A 22,321-nucleotide genomic window follows, 5' to 3' on the forward strand; every position below is an offset into this window, starting at 1 on the left:
CGTGCCTGAGGGATCCTGACCGTGGGTGCCGTGGCGTCTGCCAGCTGGGTGCTCGCTGTGAGGAGGAAGAGCTGGGCCTGGGAGCTGAACCGTGTGGGTTCGAAGCCGCCTGGGAGCGGGGTGCCTGGGTCTCTGCCACTGTTCCCAACGCCTGCGCCTCAGTCGGTGTCTCTTCCCGGCTGGGGAACCTTTCCGGCCCGCTCCCTCCGCCCCAGTTACAACAGCAGCGCTGACGCCCTGCCTCTCTGCCCCACAGTGTTCGCCAAGAACTTCCGGGTGGCGGCCGCGATGAAGACGTCCGTGCTGCTCAGCTGGGAGGTTCCCGACTCCTACAAGTCGGCCGTCCCTTTCAAGGTGGGTGAGGGAGGGCCACGGCCCATCCGGCCTGCGCGCGGGGCGGCCCGGCCGGAACGCCAGTCCCGCCGTGGGCATCCGGACGCGTTCCCGGCGCAGGGTCCTCCCCGGGGAGGCGCGCGCGCACGCCTGAGCTCCACCCTGCGGGCCTGTGACCGGGCGCCTCCCCGGGTCCCCTTGGCAGATCCTGTACAACGGGCAGAGCGTGGAGGTGGACGGACACTCGATGCGGAAGCTGATCGCGCACCTGCAGCCGAACACGGAGTACTCGTTCGTGCTGATGAACCGGGGCAGCAGCGCGGGGGGCCTGCAGCACCTCGTGTCCATCCGCACGGCCCCCGACCTCCTGCCGCACAAGCCGGTGCCCGCCTCTGCCTACATGGAGGACGGCCGCTTCACCCTCTCCATGCCCCATGTGCAGGACCCCGCCCTCGTCAGGTGTGCGGGCGAGGCCTTGGGGGCGGGGAGGGGGCGGGGCTGGGGGCGCGGGCGTGGACGGCGACGACGGTCCCGTCTCCTGCTCTGCCCACCCAGGTGGTTCTACATCGTGGTGGTGCCCATTGACCGTGGCGTGGGCGGAGGCATGCTGGCACCGAGGTGGAACACGCTGGAGGAGCTGGAGCTGGAGGAGGTGCGGGGCGGGGCGGGGCGGACGGCAGCCCCGGGGCGTGGCTGGCGGTGGCCCCCGCGGCTCCCCTACATCGGAATCCCTCTCTGGTTGCTCTTGCTGGCAGCCAGGCCCCTCCGGGGAAGAGGGGCTCTGAGAGGGCTCCCAGGAGCTTCAGAGAACTGGTTTGGGGAGGAGTCCCCGAGGGGTTTGCCGAGGATCCCCGCCGTGGGAAGGGGCAGGAACATCTCTGTGGGTCTGGAGAACCCTGAGTTCAGTGGGCTGTAGAGGGCCTCCAGGGTCTAGAGTGGAGCCCCCGGCCGTTCGGGGTCCTCCCCCTGGCCTAGGGGCCGGGGGGCAGTTCCCTAGAGGGAAGGAGTGGCGTTGCTATGGCTGGGTTGGCGGGAAGGAGTGGCGTTGCCTCGTCTGGGGTCCGGCGTTTGTCTGCGAGGAAAGCAGGCTGGGCAGGCTCGGGGGCACGTGCTCCGGGCCGGCGTGACTGTGCTCTGCTCCGCCAGCTCCTGGAGGCCATCGAGCAGGGCGGCAGCGAGCGGCGGCGGCGGCGGCGGCAGGCGGAGCGGCTGAAGCCTTACGTGGCCGCTCGGGTGGACGTGCTCCCCGAGACCTTCACCCTGGGGGACAAGAAGAGCTACCAGGGCTTCTACAACCCGCCCCTGTCCCCGGACCTCAGCTACCAGTGCTTTGTGCTCGCCTCCCTTAAGGAGCCCGTGGACCAGGTCTGCCTGAGCCCCCTGGGCCCTCAGCACCCCCAGACCCCAGGCCCGACCCAAGACCAGGCCAGGCTCCCACACCCCGAGGTCCCCAGGCATGAGGCAGCCCCCAGAAACCCCAGACCTACATAAGCGGTCGTAAGACACCAGCCTCTAGGATCTAGAAAGCCCGGGGCCTCGTCTATCCTGGGGACCCAGTCAGCTGACCAGGCCCTCGGGTCGGGGAGACCAGGCCCAGCCCCAGAGCCCTCCCTCTGGGTGTGGCGGGCAGAGGGCGGGAGCCCTCACCCCGAGCTCACCGCCTGCGCCATTCCCCCGCCGGGCCACAGAAGCGCTACGCCGCCAGCCCCTACTCCGACGAGATTGTGGTCCAGGTGGCGCCGGCCCAGCAGCAGGAGGAGCCCGAGATGCTGTGGGTGACGGGCCCCGTCCTGGCGGTCATCCTCATCATCCTCATCGTCATCGCCATCCTCCTGTTCAAGAGGTGAGGACTGCGCTCCGGACTCCACGGCCGGCCACCTGTCCCCAGACTCTCGGCCCTCCCTAGGCGCGGTGCCTTCGGGCACAGGGCAGCCACGCCAGCCCGCACCCGCCCGCCCGGGGCTCGGTGGGAAGCCAGGGAGAGCAGACGCAGAGTGTGTGCACATGTGTCTGTTACCTAAGGTGACCAGACGTCCCGCTTTTGGCGGGACAGCCCCCATTTTTAACAATTTGTTCCGCATCCTGTGGCGTTTTAAAAAGAAAAGTCCCAATTTTTGGAAAGAATCTTTTTTTCTTTTTTTTTTTTAAATATATTTTATTGATTTTTTTACGGAGAGAGGGTTAGAAACACCGATGAGAGAGAACATCGATCAGCTGCCTCCTGCACACCCCCTGCTGGGGATCTGCCCGCAACCAAGGTACATGCCCTTGATTGGAATCGAACCTGGCACCCTTCAGTCCACAGGCCGATGCTCCATCCACTGAGCCAAACCGGCCTCGGCTGGAAAGAATCTTTTTAAAAAGTCCCAGTTTTTTAAAAGAATCGGGATTTTTTTAAAACGCCGAGGGACGCGGGACAATTTGTTAAAAATCGGGACGTCTGGTCACCTTACCTACGTGTGACAAGAGGCCAAGCTTCACCGAGGGCTGGTCTGCGAGCATCCGTGGGTGTGTCTGTCCGTTAGTCTCTGCTCGGCAGGCGGGAGCATATCCGTCTCAGATGCTGCCCTCTCCTGGTCTCCTACCTTCAGCAGTCCCTCTGCTGCCCTCCCTCGATGGCTCCCCAGCCCGGCTCTCCCGCTCAGGCCGAGGGAGGTCCCAGCCCGGCTGACCCCGATGTTTCCCTGGCAGACCCCGATGGAGCGCTGGCTGTAACGGCAGCACTCACAGCTGCCCCAGCTCAGAGCCTCTTGAACTTTCTCCGAAACCCTCCTCCCATCGCCCTAATTACCAACCAAACCTGGGGGTCACCCTCGCCCTCCCTCTCCCTCTCCCTCCACCGTCCCCTGTGAGCCCCATCCTGAACACCATGGCTCTGCTCCTCCCTGTCCCGCCGGGCTCCCCACGGGTCACCCAGGGGCAGGCAGCTGGGGCCTAGCACACAGCACACCTCGGTTCTCTCCTCACCTAGATGTGGCCACCTGCTCTTGGGGTCCCCCTTTAATCTTGCAGCCTGGATGGTATTGCCAACGGTGAGAATTTGTCGCCTCAGTTTAACTTTTTTTTTTTTTTTTTAATATATTTTATTGATTTTTTACAGAGAGGAAGAGAGAAGGGTAGAGAGTTAGAAGCATCAGTGAGAGAGAATCATCGACCAGCTGCCTCCTGCACACCCCCAACTGGGGATGTGCCCGCAACCAAGGCACATGCCCTTGACCGGAATCGAACCTGGGACCTTTCAATCCGCAGGCTGACGCTCTATCCACTGAGCCAAACCAGTCTCAGCAGTTTAACTCTTTTTAGTGGTTCCCAAGATAAACCCTCACCTCGGGGACCTGACAGTCAAACGCCTGGCTGGTGGGGCCCCTGCCACCCCTCCCGGACATTGTCACGTGTCCCCGCCAGCTCAGACTGTGCCACCCTCCCCTATGCAGCTGCCCCATCCCTGCCCACCTAGCAGCGGCCATCTCATCCTCTGAGGCTCTCCCGGGCCCCACCTCTGCCCCACACTGCCCCTCCTCTGCCCCAGCGATGAGGCAGGTGCTGGGCCTGAATATCCAGCACCCAGCACCAGGCTGGGCCCACGAGGCATGTCAGTGAGCGCGTGTTGGTCTGTGTGTCTGAGCACATCTCCATGTGTGAGTTCGGTGCCCCACCTCTGCCTGCACCCATTGCCTCTTCCCTGAAGAGTTAGCTGTTTCCCCCCAGGGGGAGCAGGACGAACTGTCCCGGCCCAGGGCACGGAGACCTCTGGGCAGACCTGAGGAGCATCCCCACGCCCGCGAATCCTCCTCCCCACCGTCTGGGTGCTGGTGTCTGTCAGGAGAGGCAGCCCCCTGCCCTCTCTGCGGGTGCCATGTGGGTGCCATAGGAAGGCCCCACCGTGTCCCCCATGTCCCGAGAGGGCCTGAGTTCTTGGTGGAAATGGTGACCGCTCCTTTCTTCTGTCCTTGCCTGTCTTTCGGGACCTAGTAAACAAGAAAGGTAGGAGTCGTTCCTTCTGTCTTCACACGCCTCCCCTCTCACTGACGATCCCTGTGCACATTCCGGGCCCCGCAGGGAGGGGCAGTGCTTTGACCGGAAGCGTCCTGGCCCGGGGCTGTCCTGTCCGCTCCGCAGGCTCCGGGGCAGGCTCTGGGGCAGGCTCTGGCCCTCTCTCCACCTGCGCCCTGTACAAGGAGCGCCCTTTCTCCAGGGCCCAGCCACAGCGCAGACCTCCGAGGCTCCCCCTGCGTGAGCAGGCTGGCTCTGAGCTCACGGAGCCCTCCACCGGGCTCCCTGTCTGAGTTCTCTCAGTGCTGCAGAGACAGCCTGTGTGCATGCAAAGAGCACTGCTTGCAAGGCCCTGGGGGAGTGTGGACCGCTGCACGCTCGTGCAAACTCACGCAGGTTCTTCCCTCTGGGCGCTTGTCAGCAGCCAGGCCCCCTCGTCTGCCTCTGACCCTGTCCTTGCAGGCAGGGGAGCTGAGGCCATCAGGGGAGGACTCTGCCGGCGAGGGGGCTGCGCCCCCTGTCCTGCCCCTGCTGTTCCGAGCATCCACCCCGATACCGAGAATCAGGCAGCTGGGGCCCAGCGCTCTGTGGTGTTTGTGTATCTTCTGTGTCGTCTGCATGTTTATTCCCGGTGGCTCCTGCTGTCTCAGCTGTGGCAGCCGCAGGGACAGCAGCTACTGCCCAGCAGTGACCTGCCCTCTATCGGAAGGAGCCACCAGCCTCCGCAACCCCTTCCCCCTCGCTGCACCTCCCTTTGGCCACTCCCCATCCTGCTGCCTCCCCACCCCTACCCTGTGTTCTCCATGTCGAAGCTGCTCTGCCCCTGGCTCCCCTGGGCTCAGAGACTCCGGGGCGGGGGACAGAGCCATGAACGTGGGGGCTCCGTGGCAGCCAGCCATACCATCCGTCTCTCCAGCCTCTGCCTGGACCTCGGGTTCTCACCAGCCGTCCTTCTGCCCCTTCAGGAAAAGGACCCACTCCCCCTCGTCCAAGGACGAGCAGTCGATTGGGCTGAAGGACTCGTTGCTGGCCAACTCCTCCGACCCCGTGGAGATGCGCAGGCTCAACTACCAGACCCCAGGTAGGCAGTTCCTCCAGCCTGCCTGCCCCGCCCAGGCCTGCAGGCCCCGGGGGTCTCCTCCGAGGGACCTGGCCATATGCCCCATTTCCTGTTCCTCCTCTTTGCCCTTCTCCCTGTACCGTCCGCTTTGCCGCAGTGACTGAGGGGCCACTATGGCCAACAGCTGGACAGGCACTCCGGGCCCTAGGGGCTTGACGGGAGGCCCAGCTGTTTAGGCCCTGCCTTGTCTTTGGTCTGCCTGAATGCGGGCTAGGGACCCTCACAGAGCCCACCTCTCAGCCATGGGGTGGCCAGCCCCCGCACTCCAGCCCCATCCACACAACAGAGGCGGGTGTTGGTAGAAAACGCTCCGTTAGACACTCGTGGGATGGCATGCCCATCTGTGATTCTTCCTGGGGCTGGCCCAGCTCTCCGGGAGAGCACAGGGGCCCTGCACAGGGTTTGGTGTCTGCCCTTCCTTTCCCAGCCACGCTCACAGGCTGCCGTGTTCCTCTGCCTGTCCCCTCCACAGGCCCCAGCAGACACCTCTCCCCTGGGTGACACTTCCCAACAGCCCAGCCCCCACACAGGCCTGGGAGGGGGCGTCTCTCCTGGGCCCCAGAACCCCTCTACGTCTGCCAGCATGACACCTTTCACGCTGGGCTGGACCCGCCTCGGTGCCGGTCTGAGCGCCGTGGAGCCAGACGCTGTGTCTGCTCCCCCGCCGCCACCCCGGGCCCCGTGGGCGCGGCGGGCTCTTGTTGAATGCCTGCGAGAGACACACACAGACAGCTGAGCAGAAGCATGAACCAACACATCCACACAGGGTTTGTGTACACTCGAGCTAATTATTACTGCATATTAAATTACCCCCAAAACTTAATGGCTTAAAACAACAATAATTATGTATTGTCTGTCACAGCCTTTGTGAGTCAGAGATTCAGACGGCAGCGCAGCGGGGAACAGCTTGTCTCTTATTCTGGAGAGCGTCTGGGCCCTCAGCCGGACGACTGGGCGTCTGGGAACTAGAATCCTTTAAAGCGGGGGGTCAGCGGGCGGTGGCCCACGGCCAGAGTCCGCCCACCGCCTGTGTTTGCCGGTAAAGTTTTATTGGCACGCAGCCATGCCCGTGTACGAACAGCTTTCACACTGCAGCGGCAGTGAAGTTGAGGTGGTAGATACGTTCTGTCCACAAAGCCGAAAATATTTTACTCTCTGGGTTTTTATAGAAAACTTTGCTGGTCGCTGAGTTCTGGAGACTGTAGTTTATTCCCGTGTCTGGTGGCGGATGCTAGAATCAGCCCTGAGCCCCCTGGGGTTGTCCGCTGGGACAGCCACGTGAAGCCCCCTTGTGGGGCGTGGGCTCCCTTACACCATGGTGACTGAGTTCAAGGGCGTGTGTCCTGAGAGCGGGACCCAGGCAGACCTCCCAGGCTGTGGCAACCTCGGCATCGGAGGAGTCACAGCTGCAGGATGCTGGGGCTCTGGAGGACACAGAACCCCCAGAGAGGGGGTGCCACGCCATACGGTCATTAAGTAAGGTGACCAGATCGTCCCACTTTGGGTAGGACTGTCCTGATTTCTAACAATTTTTCCCACCTTCTGCGGCGTTTTAAAAAAAAGTCCTGATTTGCTGAAACCGGTTTGGCTCAGTGGTAGAGCGTTGGTCTGCGGACTGAAAGGTCCCGGGTTTGATTCCCGTCAAGGGCATGTACCTTGGTTGCGGGCACATCCCCAGTAGGGGGTGTGCAAGAGGAGCTGGTCGATGTTTCTCTCTCATTGAAGTTTCTAGCTCTCTATCTCTTTCCCTTCCTCTCTGTAAAAAATCAATAAAATATATTGAAAAAAAAAAAAAAAAAAGTCCTGATTTTTGGAAAGATTGGAAAGATTCTTTCCAAAAATCGGGACTTTTTTTAAAAACACCGTGGGCCAAAACCGGTTTAGCTCGGTGGATAGAGAGCTTCGGCCTGCAGACTGAAGGGTCCCAGGTTCGATCCCGGTCAAAGACACGTACCTTGGTTGTAGGCACATCCCCAGTGGGGGGTGTGCAGGAGGCAGCTGATCAATGTTTCTCTCTCATCGATGTTTCTAGCTCTCTGTCCCTCTCCCTTCCTCTCTGTAAAAAAATCAATAAAATATATTTTAATAAATAGATAAATAAAATAAAACGCCTCAGGACGCGGGAAAAATTGTTAGAAATCCGGGCTGTCCCGCCAAAAGCGGGACGATCTGGTCACCTTATCATTAAGTAAGGTGAACAGATGTCCAGCTTTTGGCGGGACGGTCCTGATTTTTAACAATTTGTCCCGCGGCGTTTTAAAACAGTCCCGATTTTTGGAAAAAAATCGGGACTGTTTTAAAACGCCGTGGGACGCAGGACAAGTTGTTAAAAATCGGGACGGTCTGGTCACCTTATCATAAAGGGAACAAACGGGGTGAGAGGGAGCTCTCGTTGGTGGACATAGCACGCGCAGGAGCCGCTCAGAGGCATTGCGTGTGGCATTGGAACTGGGGTCATGGAGAACCCAGAGACGAACCAGAGGGTCCCATGGAGGTCCGGTCAGAGGAACCTGAGGTCACAGGAACCTGAGCAGCAGCGTCAGGAGTTTGGGCTTCAGGGGCCAGGGAGACATTAAAGGTCACAGCGGAGGATCGAGAATCGATCTCTCTCCAGCTGTAGGGGCGAAGGTGGGAGGGAGGCTGTTGGGAAGGCCCCCGGGAAGTGAGGTGCGGAGAGCCTGGGCTTGGAAGGTGGCAGTGGAGGTGGGGGGAAGGGCGCTCAGAGGAGCGTGAAGGAAGGAGCCCGGCCGCTGAACTTGGGCTTGATTGCATGTGAGAGAGAGAAGTGGGCGGTGGGGGGTGTGCAGAGATGGCTCCTGGTTGCTGGCTAGCAGTGAGGTGCGGGCTCCAGGCAGCAGCCGAGTCTGGGTCTGGCCCTTCGCACGGACATCCAGTGAAGCCATGGGTGCAGGACATGCCAAGGAGCCTGCAGTGGTCCAAGCCGGAGAGTAGGTGGGCGCTCCGGGGAGAAGACAAGGGGAAGTGGGGGGGGGGGGCGGAAAGAGCAGCCAGGGAAGGAGGTGATGAAGCCCCGAGGAAGAATGAGGGAAGAGTAGCCACGGAGGTTAAGATGGAGCAACTAGAGCCCTAACCAGTGTGGCTCAGTGGATAGAGCGAGTGTTGGCCTGTGGACTGAAGGGGTCCTGGGTTCGATTCCCATTCAGGGCATGTACTTTGGTTGCGGGCACATCCCCAGTGGTGAGTGTGCAGGAGGCAGCTGATGTTTCTCTCTCATCGATGTTTCTAGCTCTCTATCCCTCTCCTTTCCTCTCTGTAAAAAATCAATAAAATATATTTTTTAAAATATATGGAGCAACTGGAGATAGAGAGAGAACAGGAGGACAGCATCCCTGAAGCCGGGGTGGGGAGGGCCGTGCGGGAGGGGACTTGGTGATTTAGATCGGAGACCCATTGGCTTTGGCAGTTTGCCGTCGGCACGTTGGCGAGAGCATGGGGACTGCACCCCGAGGGCAGGAGCGCTCCGGTGATTTCCATCGGGGAGCGGGGCAAGAGCGAGCGGAGAAGCCTCTCTCGGAGGCTCAGTGTGAAGGGCGGGCGGGGCAGGAGCACGCCAGGGCGGGGAGAGGAGCGACCCTTCTCATTATGGCATTGTTTGTGGACGGGGTCGTTGGAGTGAGCATTTGTGACGCAGGGTCCGGCCCTGGGTGGGGGGGTGATTTAGCTTGGGGAAGGGGGGGGGCTCTGAGCTCCAGGCCAGCAGGGTGGGGACGGTGAGGGCGGTGTAGGGAACATGCCGCTGGCGTTCTCAGCCTGAGGCCTGTCTTCTCCAGGGGGAGGGAGAGGCGGTGGCCAGAGCCAGGCCAGGAGAGAGGCCGTGGCCCGGGTGTGTGCGCGCCGGGGAGGCGGGCTGAGCGGCCGGAGGGCCCGGGGGACCGCGCCTGGATTCCTGTGGCTGCAGGGGCCGAGGGCAGTGGCGGGATCTGAGAGGAAAGGAGGGGTGAAGAGGAGATGTCCAAGGCAGTGGAGTGAAAGGCCAAGTGCAGGAGGCGGGGGCCCGAGGGCCGGGAGGCGGGGCCGGGTCAGGCAGTGGGAAGGGGCATGGCGAGCGTCACCGAAAACCGGAGGGCCGGGGAACTGAGGCTGCAGCCTCCGGCAGCGCCGGGGGCAGGGGGGGCCTTGGGGGCAGGGGGGGCGGCCGCACGCTCCACGGCTCAGTTTTTTTCATTCAGTAAACGTTTTTTTTTTTTTCCCCTCTCTTATCACTTAATGTTTCTTCTGGAAATAGATGTTTTCAGCCCCGCAGAAAAGCTGCCAGAACAGAGGGACCGGCAGCTGCACGTTCTCGTGCAGACGGACCCTTTGTTTCTCGCCGTGCGCGCCTCGTCTCTGCATGAAAGCACGCTTGGCTTTTGCCAGATCCTCTGGAAATAGCCGAGGTCTAATTTTATTACCAGAGGGGACGAGGGTTGATTTGGACCAAGAATGTAGTCATAAAAGCAAGCTTCCCAGGCTCCTGGGAGTTGAGAGCAGCGCTCAGCTCTGGGTGGGGAGTCTGACTGTTCCTCTGGAGGCAGGAGGCCTGTGCGGGGCTGGCTTTGCTGCCCTGGTCCTCCTCTCGCTCCTCTCCCCTCCCCTCCCCTCCCCTCCTCCTCCTCCCCCCGCCCTCCCAAGTCCCCTGAGCCCCCGCACATGTCACCGCCCTCCGCCGTGTCCCACGGGATGCGACCAGAGAAGGTTAACCAGCTTTCTTCTTTTGCCCTGCTGTTTGTTTGTTTTTTCTCTGCAGGTTCCAGTGCCCCCAGTTGCCCGAATATCTCAAGTTAGTTTTCCAAGTTCCCACGTTTGGGGCCTCCTCTGGCTTCCGTATCTTTCCTCTATTTTTCTCACCCAGTCACCGCCCCTCCTCCACGTCTCCCTTGATTTCTTCTCTCCTTCCCTCTCTGTTTTCCCCTTCCGGCTGTCTCATCTTTCCCCTTCTCCATCCTCCTCCTCCCCTCTCTGTTCCCTTCCGTCTTGTGTTCCCTCCCACCGGCCCCCTCTCTGAGTCTCCGCCTCTCTGGCCTCCGGCCTCAGCCTGACACTTTTCTGTCTCCCTGTCTCTGCATCTCCTCGTCCTCCTCCTCCTCCCCCCCCCTGCTGCCCTCTCCGCGTCCTTCCGAGTCACCGGGCCATGTCTCTGTTCCTTGTGATCACTCCATCCACATGCTTGATGCTGGGGCGATGATGTCACAGAGTCTCCCATGGTGGCCCGCGCCAGTGAGGGGCAGGAGGGCTGCCCACGGGGGCGGGAGGGGGGGTGCAGGCTGAAGACGCCCACCGCCCCCGCCTGGGAGGGAGGGAGCCTCTCCCCCCCCCTGAGAGCCCACCACGTGGGGCCCTGGTGCCCCCACGCGGCGCCGCGTCACACGGACATGCTCCCACGTGCTCACGGCGCGCACACGCCCTCTCTGTCCCCTCCCCACCTCCGGCCACCGTGTGCTCTGCCATCCTGTCGCCGCCGCATGTGCCGCTGTCTCCATGGTCACACGTTCACACGTGCACATACATGCGTTGGCGCTGTCTCTGCCGCCTCGCTCAGGCCTCCCGCTGACCCGGCCCGTGTGTGCCCCCAGGTATGCGCGACCACCCGCCCATCCCCATCACCGACCTCGCGGACAACATCGAGCGCCTCAAGGCCAACGACGGCCTCAAGTTCTCCCAGGAGTACGAGGTGAGCCGTCCCCACCCCGGCCAGGGGCCTGGCCCCGCGCCAGCTTCTCGCCCGCCTCCGGTCCCAGCTTTGGCTCGGGGGCTCCAGGCTTCCCCAGAGCACGCCGGCAGCGGCAAGGCGGGAACTCAGCTGCTCGCGTGCTGGGCCTGGCCTCGGCCCTTCCAGCACTCCAGGCCTGGACACTCGGACACGTGCCCAGATGCTCACGGAGGCAGGCAAAAGGTCACACACGCACAGAGATAGATGGTAATGGCTGCCATGCACCAAGAGCTTACTCTGGGCCAGCTCTCGGCGAAGTACTTTCCATGCATCATTGCATTTAGTCCTTTCCACAGCCCTGTGACATGTGTGCTGTTACTAAGCCATCTTACAGAGGAGGAAGCTGAGGCTGAGGGGGCAAGTGGCTTGCCCACGGTCAAACAGCTGATGGGTGGCAGGGCCAGGATCCACACCCGGGCCTTCCTGACACACGCAGGCACAGCCTGTGCCCTGCACAAGCATGTACTCACGTGGTGTCAGAGCTGCACAGATCACAGAGATGGGGAGTCAGGGGACTCGGCTCAGGCTGCACTAACCCTCCTCTTGGGCCCTCCACATGCGACCAGCCCTCTGGCCTGGACTCCTGCCTGCTGGAGGCTCAGACTTCTGAGCACTGTCCCCTGGGCCTGGGGTCTGAGGGCTTCCTAGTTGCCCAGCTGGGAGGTGCTTTGCTAGTGAAGTGAGGACCACTGAGGGAGATGCCCCTGTGGCTCAGCCCCGGTTCCTCTGCTGCTGGCACAGATCTCGCCTGCGAAGAACCCTCTGTCAGTGAGGGGTGAAGAGGTGATAGAAGGACTGGCTCAGCCCAGCTTGGGCGTTGGCTCTGCTCCAGTCAAATGTCCCTCCTCAGCTGCGTCCACCCTCACCGGGGCCACCACAATCCCCCCTCCACAGGCTGTGAGCCAGGCACATTCCAGGGGGTGTGTCCGAGCTCCGCAGAGGGTGCTGAGCCCGGCAGGCAGACGGAGGCACATGTCTGCTGTAAGACAAGCTCCCCGCCTCTGCCTGAGGAGCACCCTGGGGCCTGCTTCCCGTAAGGTCCTGCTGCGAGGGCGACCGACCCAGCGAGCTGGGCTCCCTGCCGCCAGTTTGGCAGCTGGTCCAGAAGGTCCTCCATGGCCATGGCCTGTACGGGCCCTTCCTCCCAGCAAGGCTCTGTGCCCCCCTCTCCAGGCTCCGTGCCTCCCCTTCCACCTCTGGCCCCTTTCCTCCTCCGGCATGAGCTGTCCTTGCAAGACCTCCTCCTTCAGGAAGCTTTCTCTGGCCACCTCTGCGAGGGTCCCCTAGTTCTGTCCCCTTTAATGGCTGACCTCAGCCAGTCACTCACTCATTGTCAAGCGCCTGCCCTGTGCCATGCCTGTGCCGGGGGCTGGGATATGGAGACACATGGCCTCAGGGAGCTCATTCCCTGGGGAGGTGAGTGCAGACAGATAGTCTACACGGAACAGAGCGATGTGCCTTGTAGATGTGGAGGACACGAGTAGGGAAGGGGGCCGGCGAGGTGGACTGTGTGTGCTGAGGGGGCTTCCGGAAGTGGTACAGGCTGCCCCGTGGAGAGTCCCAGGCTGGCTCCAAAACACGGAGAACGCCGGGGGCTGAAATCCGGATTGTATCCGTCTGTACCAAGAGGGTCATTACAGTACCTGCTTCGTGGAAGGATTAGATGAGGGAGCACACCCCCAAGGGCTCAGATCAGCGCCAAGCAGGCAGTCCGTTCTCGCTGAGACGAGCTGTTGTTACGCTCGTCGTCTGAGGTGAGGCGAGGAGGAGCCGTGGACATCACTAGGCAGGAAGTTGGTCATCCGCTCCGTGTTGTATGAGGAAGGAGGCCGCTGGCTGTTTGGACGGGGGGCCCGGGGAGGCTCCATGCGGCAGGCAGGGTGACGAGAGCTCCGGTTCGGGGGCGTAAGATCCTGCGAGCTGACGAAGTCACCCAGGAGAGGCGGTGCAGTCAGAGAGGGCCTGGGAGGCAGGGGCCCTGAGAGAGCCCTGTGTCCTGCCCAGGTGGAAGGGGAGGAGGCGGGAAAAACAGCCAGAGAGGCGGGAGAGCCAGGCAGGGCCTTGTGGTGGACGGCCAGAGCCCGGGGCAGTGGCAGGTGCTCCAGCGCTGGCGGCCTTCGCTTCCTCTCGTTCTGCGCTCGTTCCCTTCGTTGGTGCGGGGCCTGAGGGAGTTCCCCCTGCCCTCCGCTCCGCCCCAGTCGCTCTCCAGGCCAGGGGCTGTGCTCCGTGGCCACAGGAGGCTTTGATGCTTTTTTCTTTTTTTTCCTTTTTTAAATATATTTTATTGATTTTCCACAGAGAGGAAGGGAGAGAGAGAGCTAGAAACGTCGATGAGAGAGAAACATCGACCAGCTGCCTCCTGCACACCCTCTGCCAGGGATGTGCCCACAACCAACATACATGCCCTTGACCGGAATCGAACCTGGGACCTTTCGCTCTATTCGGTCTGAGCAGCTCCCCAGACCGACGCTCTATTCACTGAGCCAAACCGGGTTTCGGCGAGGCTTTGATTCTTTACCTTCCTGATAAGTGACGGGGCAGCCCCTGAACGTCATGGCTGGGGCAGCTGGAGCCCACCCTTCACGGGAACCACGGACAGAGGGGCTGGCCGCGGCCGAGGAGTGAAATGGGATGCGGGCACGGCCTGGAAGGCCGAGTCCCCCTTGGGGGCAGTCGGGAGACCTCGGCTCTTACCCACTCCACCCGCCCCCTCCCTTCCCTGCAGTCCATTGACCCTGGACAGCAGTTCACCTGGGAGAACTCCAACCTGGAGGTGAACAAGCCCAAGAACCGCTACGCCAACGTCATCGCCTACGACCACTCCCGCGTCATCCTGACCTCCATCGACGGTGAGCCGGGCGGGCCCTCCCCCTCCCCCGCTCCCCTCCTCGCTGGCCGGCCGGGGCGATCGATCGATTGATCGTTCCTTCTGCAGAAGAGGCCCCGCGTCCCGGGGTGCACCGCGGTGTGGTGGGTGGGGACGGGGGACCCTAGGATAATGCTCTCCCGTGTCCCTTCCTGTCCACAGGCGTCCCGGGCAGCGACTACATCAACGCCAACTACATCGACGGCTACCGCAAGCAGAACGCCTACATCGCCACGCAGGGCCCCCTGCCCGAGACCATGGGCGACTTCTGGCGGATGGTGTGGGAGCAGCGCACGGCCACCGTGGTCATGATGACGCGGCTGGAGGAGAAGTCCCGGGTAAGGCCGGCGGGCTGCGCCCGGAGGGGGTGGGACTCGGCCACCAGGCGATGCGAGCGCCGCCGTCCGTGTCCCTGTGGGACGGACGAAGTTCCCCGGGGGAATTCCCAAGTGCTGCTGTTTTCCCGGGATATGACCGTGGTCCCCAGACACCGGTGGGCTCCTGGGACGTTACTGCATCGCACCAGCTGCTGCATTTCCTGGGAACGTGTGGCTGTTCCCGGGATGTCCCCGTGTCCCCCAGATGCTGGATGTCCCCGGGGCACGAACACATCTCCAGAGCCAATTAGTGGAAAGCGCCGCTGTTCTCTGCTTTTGCGCCGCGAAGCACTGGCGGGAACGTAAAATTTACAAGCTTGAAAATGGCACATAAACGTTACGGGCAAATTTGGCAGAAAATGTGCCTGTGCGATCTGGTCATGAATAAATAAATTTCAATTCCGGCCCTCGCTCCCCCCGGCCCGGACAGGGCTGGCGGCGTCCTGTGAGCACCTGCGGTGGGGCCCCCCGATAGTCTTGGGGTGGGAGGGGGTGGCCCTGTGGCTCTGAGAGCTTGGGCGGGAGCCTTCTATCCTCGGCCCCTGCTGCTGCCCCAGGGCCCCACCCCTCCCCCTCCGAGCCTGTGGGCGCTTCCCAACACCCTGGCGCCCGCCTTGCTCGTCCCGTCGCAGGTGAAGTGTGACCAGTACTGGCCGCTCCGCGGCACCGAGACCTACGGCCTCATCCAGGTGACGCTGCTGGACACGGTGGAGCTGGCCACCTACACCGTGCGCACCTTCGCACTCCACAAGGTGCGGCTCCTCCCGTGCTTCCCGGAGCGCTGCATGCTGGGTGGGTGGGCGGGCAGGGACCCCGAGTCGGAGGTCGGGGCTCGGGCGTCGGCTCAGACACGCGGGGGTGCACTGTGACGGCCAGCACTGCGTCCCCCCACCCTGAGCCCCGGCAGGCGGCCCCCTCATCCCAGTCTCCCCCCCGCCCCTCCCCCCAGAGCGGCTCCAGTGAGAAGCGGGAGCTGCGCCAGTTCCAGTTCATGGCCTGGCCGGACCACGGCGTCCCCGAGTACCCCACCCCCATCCTGGCCTTCCTGCGGCGCGTCAAGGCCTGCAACCCGCTGGACGCGGGGCCCATGGTGGTGCACTGCAGGTGAGGGGGCGGGCGGCACCCCGGGGCGGGGCGGGCGGGGCGGGGCGGCACCGGCGGGGCAGGCGGGGGCGGGCCCGTGCCCACATCCCGCCCCGTCCCGCAGCGCCGGGGTGGGCCGCACGGGCTGCTTCATCGTGATCGACGCCATGCTGGAGCGCATGAAGCACGAGAAGACGGTGGACATCTACGGCCACGTGACCTGCATGCGGTCCCAGCGCAACTACATGGTGCAGACGGAGGACCAGTACGTGTTCATCCACGAGGCGCTGCTGGAGGCCGCCACCTGCGGGCACACGGAGGTGCCCGCCCGCAGCCTCTACGCCCACATCCAGAAGCTGGGCCAGGTGCCTCCCGGGGAGAGCGTGACCGCCATGGAGCTCGAGTTCAAGGTGCGGGCCGAGGGCTGGGCCTGGGCTGGGTCATGGGGATGCGTGCCCGTCCCCCTCCGGCAGCCAGGCCTGACCCGCCCCTCCCTCCCGCCAGCTGCTGGCCAGCTCCAAGGCCCACACGTCCCGCTTCATCAGCGCCAACCTGCCCTGCAACAAGTTCAAGAACCGCCTGGTGAACATCATGCCCTACGAGCTGACCCGAGTGTGCCTGCAGCCCATCCGGGGCGTGGAGGGCTCCGACTACATCAACGCCAGCTTCCTGGACGGCTATCGGTGAGCAGCGTGTGTCTGCCCAGCCCGCTCTATGGGGGCCTGGGCCGGGCTGGCGGCCTGGCTGGCTGGCTGGGGGGACAACAGAGTAGGGCCAGCCCAGGAGGTCAGCATGGGCTTCCCGGAGGAGGGGCGATCTGAGGGGGGCCCCAAGAGACTCTGCAGTCTTGGGGAGACGCGGGGAGCACAGCACCTCCAGCATGTCCGGTCTTATGTCCACCCCAGGCAGCAAAAGGCCTACATAGCCACGCAGGGGCCTCTGGCAGAGAGCACCGAGGACTTCTGGCGCATGCTGTGGGAGCACAACTCCACCATCATCGTCATGCTGACCAGGCTCCGGGAGATGGGCAGGGTGAGCCCACCCCCCAGGGCCCTTCTGATACCTGGGGGCACACCAGCCACCCCCTCACTCTTCTCTCCTCTCATCCCCAGCCTCCCGTCACCATAACTTCTGATCTCTCCCTCCCGTCCTCACTCCCCCTCTCAGTTATCACCACCTCAGGGGTCCTGCCTCGAATCCTCTGATCCTGGGGGGCCCCTCCCTTCCTCCTCCTCCCCCCACCCCGATCATGGCGGCGGGCCTTTCTCCACAGGAGAAGTGCCACCAGTACTGGCCGGCAGAGCGCTCCGCTCGCTACCAGTACTTCGTCGTTGACCCGATGGCCGAGTACAACATGCCGCAGTACATCCTGCGGGAGTTCAAGGTCACGGACGCCCGGGTGAGTCTGGGCAGGGGAGCGTGTCGGTAGTAACTGCCTGAGCACGTGGGGCGGGGACCACCTGCGTGGTGCCCTGGCCCCCAGGGTGCTTGCTTACCTGTGTCATCACGCTCCCCTCCTGGTCTGGGGGGCGCCACGGCCCGAGGCACTAACAGCCCCGCCCCCCGCCCGCCTCCTCCAGGACGGGCAGTCGCGGACCATCCGGCAGTTCCAGTTCACGGACTGGCCGGAGCAGGGCGTGCCCAAGACCGGGGAGGGCTTCATCGACTTCATCGGGCAGGTGCACAAGACCAAGGAGCAGTTCGGGCAGGACGGGCCCATCACGGTGCACTGCAGGTGGGCCTCGCCCCCGGGGGGCCGGACGGGGGCCAGGGGGGCCCCCGGGCCCGGCGGACGGGGCCCCTGACCCAGCGCTGTCCCCGAGCAGTGCCGGCGTGGGCCGCACCGGGGTGTTCATCACGCTGAGCATCGTCCTGGAGCGGATGCGCTACGAGGGCGTGGTGGACATGTTCCAGACGGTGAAGACCCTGCGCACGCAGCGCCCGGCCATGGTGCAGACGGAGGTACGTGGGCCGGGGCGTGGGCACCCCGCCGGCACTGGCCACGGCGAGCTCTGCCGGGAGCACAACCCCACCCCAGGACCAGCTCCTCCTTCGGCAGCTCTGCACCAGGCACCAGTGGTGTCCCCGGCTCCGGCGAGGGTCGGACATAGCAGTCCCTGCAGGGTACACTCGGGGGCAGTCGGTGGATGTGGGCCGTGGGAAAGGGAGCGAGATATGGACCTCCAGGGATTCTTTCAGGCCCTCTGGATGCTGCCTGGGCCATAGGCTGGTCCATGGCCCCCCAGCTGCAGCGGGAGTGCCCTTGGCAGTGTGTTGGGGAAACCCACTGGCACTGCCCATGCTCACCCGCCCCCTGTCCCGCAGGACCAGTACCAGCTGTGCTACCGTGCAGCCTTGGAGTACCTCGGCAGCTTCGACCACTATGCAACGTAACTACCGCCCCCTCTCCTTCGCCGCCCCTGCCCAGGGGCTCCGGAGGGGACCAGCTCCTCTGAGCCATACCGACCGTCATCCAGCCCTCCTGCACGGACGCCGTTGCCGACAGAGCACAGCCCCTGGGATCACCGCGTTTCAGGAACATTCCCACACCAGACAGAGCCCAGAGCCCCGGCCACGGGGCGGGCCGGCCGGCAGCCAGGCGGGCAGGCAGGCGGGCGGGCGCAGCAGCCGCTCTGTCCCCCAGGCCCGCCCGGAGCCCATGCCAAACGCTCTGCTCCGCTATCGCATCTCTCATGCTTCTCATGGGGTGGGGACGGGACTCAGCCTCTTTTTATACACTGAGTGGAGCAGACTGAGGGCTTCTAGCCTCTTCTCTCTCTGATGTTTCCTTTTGTGAATCCTTAACTGCAGAATGGGCTGCCGTGGGGGGTTGGGGTGTAGTCTACTTCCTGTTTTGAGTTACGTGGATCCTTTCTCGTGTAACTTTTTACCGCTGAAGGACGATCATGCCTTCTTCACGCGTGTGGAGCCAGGGCCGCCGGCCTGCGCGGGGGCCTCGCCGCTCCGCGGCTCTTCCAGGCCTTCAGACAAGATCTTGTTTCAGCCAAATGCAGGGAACACTTCTTTTTTTTTTTTTCTTTTAAGTTCTGTTTCTCCTTACGAGCCTTATGTTAGGCCCCACAGACCGTGGTGGGCGAGGAAGGGATAGGAAACACTCAGCCCCGTCATCGACTCCAGTGTGTGTGCGACGTCCACAGCCCGGGACCCCAGACGCGTCGCGGGGAGCCTGGCAAGGCGTTCCTCATCACCATCATGTTTGCAAAGGTTAAAAAAAGCAACAACAAAAAACAAAAACAACAATCCAAAAAATCAAAAAAAAGGAAAAAGGAAAAAAAAAAACAAAACAAGGAAATCGAGAGTCATTTCCTGGCCTCTGCTTCAGACCTCTGAGAGGGGAGGCGGCTCGGTGCCCCTGGGGCTCCCTGTGAGCCGCCAGGCTGACCTCAGGGCCCGCGGAGGCTGGCGTGCGTGGGTGCCCAGCACCGCGGGGTGCGGGGCGGTGCGGTGCGGTGCGGTGCGGTGGTGGGAGGCTGGGGGTCTGGCCGTGGGGCCGAAGCAGCTGGCACAGGTCAGGGTGTGTGTGCCACACCCTGCACACCTCAGGGCCAAGCAGGGGCACGGCTGGCCCTTCCGGTCCAGGCCGGAAGGCCTGGCAGCACATGTCTGTTCTCAGAAAGGGGCCGATGGTTTTCCTCCCTGGTTTGCAGCTATTTTCAAAGCCCGTGAGCATTGTTGCTCTTTTCCACTCCTTCACGATGCCCTCAGAAACCAATGTGGCAAGACTACTGGACTTTTCTCAATGGTACTATAATCCTTATAATCGTGGCTTGCTGAGGGGCAGGGAGAGGGCCTCTTCCTCTGGGCAGCACTATCTAGGTAGGTAAGTGGGGGCGGGGAAGGGTGCATAGCTGTTGTAGCCGAGGGGACGGGATGCCGACGTCCCGAGATCTAGCTAGGCTCGGTCAAGATCAACAATCCAGGGGTGGTAATGTTGGACGCGACATTCATTTTTACCTTGTGGATGCTAGTGCTGTAGAGTTCACTGTTGTACACAGTCTGTTTTCTATTTGTTAAGAAAACTACAGCATCATTGCATAAAATCTTGATGGAAATAAATTTGAATAATCAGATTTCTTACAAACCCGGCCTTTGTCTCGGCTTTTTCGGGGACCAGAGTCTGGCCTCTGTGAGTCAGTACCTGGGAGGAGTCCTGGCCACTTCCTGCTCCTGAGGAGACGGGGAGGCTGTGCTGAGGGCTTGTCACGGGGTGGGCGCTCCGCGTGGTGCTGGCTCTCGGAGAGGAGAGGTTACAGACGGAAGACGGAGCCCCCGGTGCCTGTCGGGAGTCCCCCTCATGGGAGCAGCTCCCGGATTGGGAACATACATGCTCTTGCCTGTCCTCACCCTTAGGATATCCTGCTTCCCACACACTCTCCCAGTACCTGCCTCTGCTTCCCCACTGCCACTGTGGCCGCGGAGGCTGTGACGATACGGAAATTGGCCAGTGAGGATTCTTGTCACTCTCACGATGTAGATACTGGGCATGGTGTGGCCTTCTGGCCCCTGGACGCAGCAGTACCCACTCGTTGAGTCCTGTGGCCGCTCTGCTAGTGATGAGGCATGTCCTATCATGTTGTCAAACCATGGAATTTCTGGGGACACAGAAATGAATGAGACCCAGAATGGCCAGATTGTGTAGACAATCAGGATGAGCCCACCACAGATGCTGTGGGGGCGCTGGGGCAGCACCTGACTGTGTAGTGGGGATCAAGGAAGGCTTCCTGGAGGAGGTGATATAAGGTGGATTCTGGGTGTTCGTAAGGTGAGTGACGGGTACCTTTATTTTGTACTTCACCACTCCAAGTCTCCTTCCATCTCCGCTTACCCCCCTTCACTCTCTTTTACCTCCCCCTCCACCCCTTTCCCTCCGGTAACCATATTGTCCGTGCCTGAGAACAGCTGTCGGTCTTTTCTCGTGTCTATGAGTCTGTCTCTGTTGTGTTAATTCGTTTTGTTCATTAGGTTCCCCATATAAATGGGATCAGATGGTATTCGTGTTTCCCTCACTGGCTGGCTTATTTCACTTAGCAACCCGCTAGCACCCAGTCAGGGAAAGACATGTAATCCTCACCGCACAGCACAGGGCGGGCCCTGTTAGGCTCATTGTGCGGATGAGAGAATAAAGGTTCATCCGCTCGTTCAACACAGACTCAGTGAGCATCTGCTGTGTGCTGGTCCTGCCAGTGAGCAACAAAGACTAATGCCCTCGTGGCATTTACACTCAGTAAGATGAAACACGGTGCAGGTGAAAAAACAGTACGTTTATTAGCAAGTGAGAAATGGGGGGTTAGGAGGAACCGGGCACCTGGGGAAGGTTTGATTTCCAGGGTGGTCAGAGGAAGCCTCATTGAAGCAATGGGATTTGAGGAAAGATGAAGCTGCTGAGAGATTTTGCCGAAACGCCTTCAAGCTGAGCATCCAGGCCGAGGGAGCAGATAGAGCCAAATCCCTGCGGGGGGGGGGGGGGGGGGGGGGGGGCCATGTGCCTGAGGTGTAGAGGCTGGTGTGGCTGTAGCCTCGAGCATGTGAGCAGGGGGTGAGAAAGTAGGGGCTACCGTCAGAGAGGAAGTGGTAAAAATCCAGGTGTGGTGAGTAGGTTATATCTTGGAGGTGGAATTAAGAGTTTACTTATGGCCGAAACCGGTTTGCTCAGTGGTAGAGCGGTGGTCTGCGGACTATGGGGTCCCATGTTCGATTCCGGTCAAGGGCATGTACGTTGGTTGCGGGCACATCCCCGGTGGGGGGTGTGCAGGAGGCAGCTGGTCAATGTTTCTCATCGACATTTCTGGCTATCTCCCTTCCTCTCTGTAAAAAATCAATAAAATATATTTATTTTTTAAAAAAAAAGTTTGCTTATGGCCGAAACCGGTTTGGCTCAGTGGTAGAGCGTCGGTCTGCAGACTGAAGGGTCCCAGGTTCGATTCCGGTCAGTCAGGGGCATGTACCTTGGTTGTGGGCACATCCCCGGTAGGGGGTGTGCAAGAGGCAGCTGGTCGATGTTTCTCTCTCATCGACGTTTCTAGCTCTCTATCTCTCTCCCTTCCTCTGTAAAAAACCAATAAAAATATATTTAAAAAAAAAAAAAAAAAAGTTTGCCGGGACCGGTTTGGCTCAGTGGATAGAGCGTCAGCTTGGGGACTGAAAGGTCCCGGGTTCGATTCCTATCAAGGGCATGTACCTTGGTTGCGGGCACATCCCCAGTAGGGGGTGTGCAAGAGGCAGCTGATCAATGACTCTCTCTCATTGATGTTTCTAACTCTCTATCTCTCTCCCTTCCTCTCTGTACAAAATCAATAAAAAAAATAAATTGATTAAAAAAAAAAAAAAGTTTGCTTATGGAATGGATGAGAGAAAGAAGAGTCAAGGTTGAGCCCACGGACCGGAGAGGGCGGGCCATGGGGGCTGAGTCACCTGCTCCAGGCTCCTAACTAGGACGTGGAGTTGGCCTCACTCCGTCACTCCGCACTCCTGCCTCTATCTTTAGCTAGAAACGGAGTCAGGTGCATTGAGAAAAAATATTTGGAAGGAAATACACCAAGAGTTGTGAGGTTGGGTGATTCCCTTCTTTGTAATTTTCCTAAAATTCTGTAAAGAATAGCACCCAAAAAGAAAAGAATTAATAGCACTTTAAACTTCTAAAGTGACAAACTTTTAAAGTTATGCAATGTTTTTTTTTAAAAAAAAAAAAAAAACACCTTTAAGCTCTGATCAGTTTGGCTCAGTGGCTAGAGCATCGGCCTGCGGACTGAAGGGTCCCTGGTTCGATTCCAGTCAGGGGCACGTACCTTGGTTGCAGGCACATGCCCAGTTGGGGGTGT

General features: G+C 61.3%; 1 protein-coding gene across 14 annotated transcripts in view; it reads left to right on the plus strand.

Moving 5' to 3' along the window:
• Positions 1 to 19,573, plus strand: part of PTPRF (protein tyrosine phosphatase receptor type F) — an 87,573-nt gene extending 68,000 nt beyond the window's left edge. For 10 of the 14 annotated variants that reach the window (XM_084874458.1, XM_084874459.1, XM_084874467.1 and 7 more), the window contains 19 exons: positions 257 to 354; positions 539 to 792; positions 889 to 985; positions 1,480 to 1,698; positions 2,022 to 2,176; positions 5,292 to 5,407; positions 10,194 to 10,226; positions 11,020 to 11,117; positions 13,882 to 14,005; positions 14,185 to 14,360; positions 15,032 to 15,151; positions 15,349 to 15,503; positions 15,607 to 15,892; positions 15,987 to 16,165; positions 16,388 to 16,514; positions 16,756 to 16,881; positions 17,063 to 17,217; positions 17,309 to 17,444; positions 17,808 to 19,573. In XM_084874458.1, the coding sequence (XP_084730584.1) occupies positions 257 to 354; positions 539 to 792; positions 889 to 985; positions 1,480 to 1,698; positions 2,022 to 2,176; positions 5,292 to 5,407; positions 10,194 to 10,226; positions 11,020 to 11,117; positions 13,882 to 14,005; positions 14,185 to 14,360; positions 15,032 to 15,151; positions 15,349 to 15,503; positions 15,607 to 15,892; positions 15,987 to 16,165; positions 16,388 to 16,514; positions 16,756 to 16,881; positions 17,063 to 17,217; positions 17,309 to 17,444; positions 17,808 to 17,876 (2,723 nt within the window). In that variant the 3' untranslated portion in view covers positions 17,877 to 19,573. The remainder of the gene's footprint in view (positions 1 to 256; positions 355 to 538; positions 793 to 888; positions 986 to 1,479; positions 1,699 to 2,021; positions 2,177 to 5,291; positions 5,408 to 10,193; positions 10,227 to 11,019; positions 11,118 to 13,881; positions 14,006 to 14,184; positions 14,361 to 15,031; positions 15,152 to 15,348; positions 15,504 to 15,606; positions 15,893 to 15,986; positions 16,166 to 16,387; positions 16,515 to 16,755; positions 16,882 to 17,062; positions 17,218 to 17,308; positions 17,445 to 17,807) is intronic. The other 4 variants (XM_084874468.1, XM_084874469.1, XM_084874470.1 and 1 more) reach the window with 1 other exon arrangement.
• The last annotated feature ends 2,748 nt before the right edge of the window (positions 19,574 to 22,321 follow it).

The sequence above is a fragment of the Pipistrellus hanaki genome, assembly GCF_964339955.1.
Source record: "Pipistrellus hanaki genome assembly, chromosome: 2".
NCBI lineage: Eukaryota > Metazoa > Chordata > Mammalia > Chiroptera > Vespertilionidae > Pipistrellus > Pipistrellus hanaki.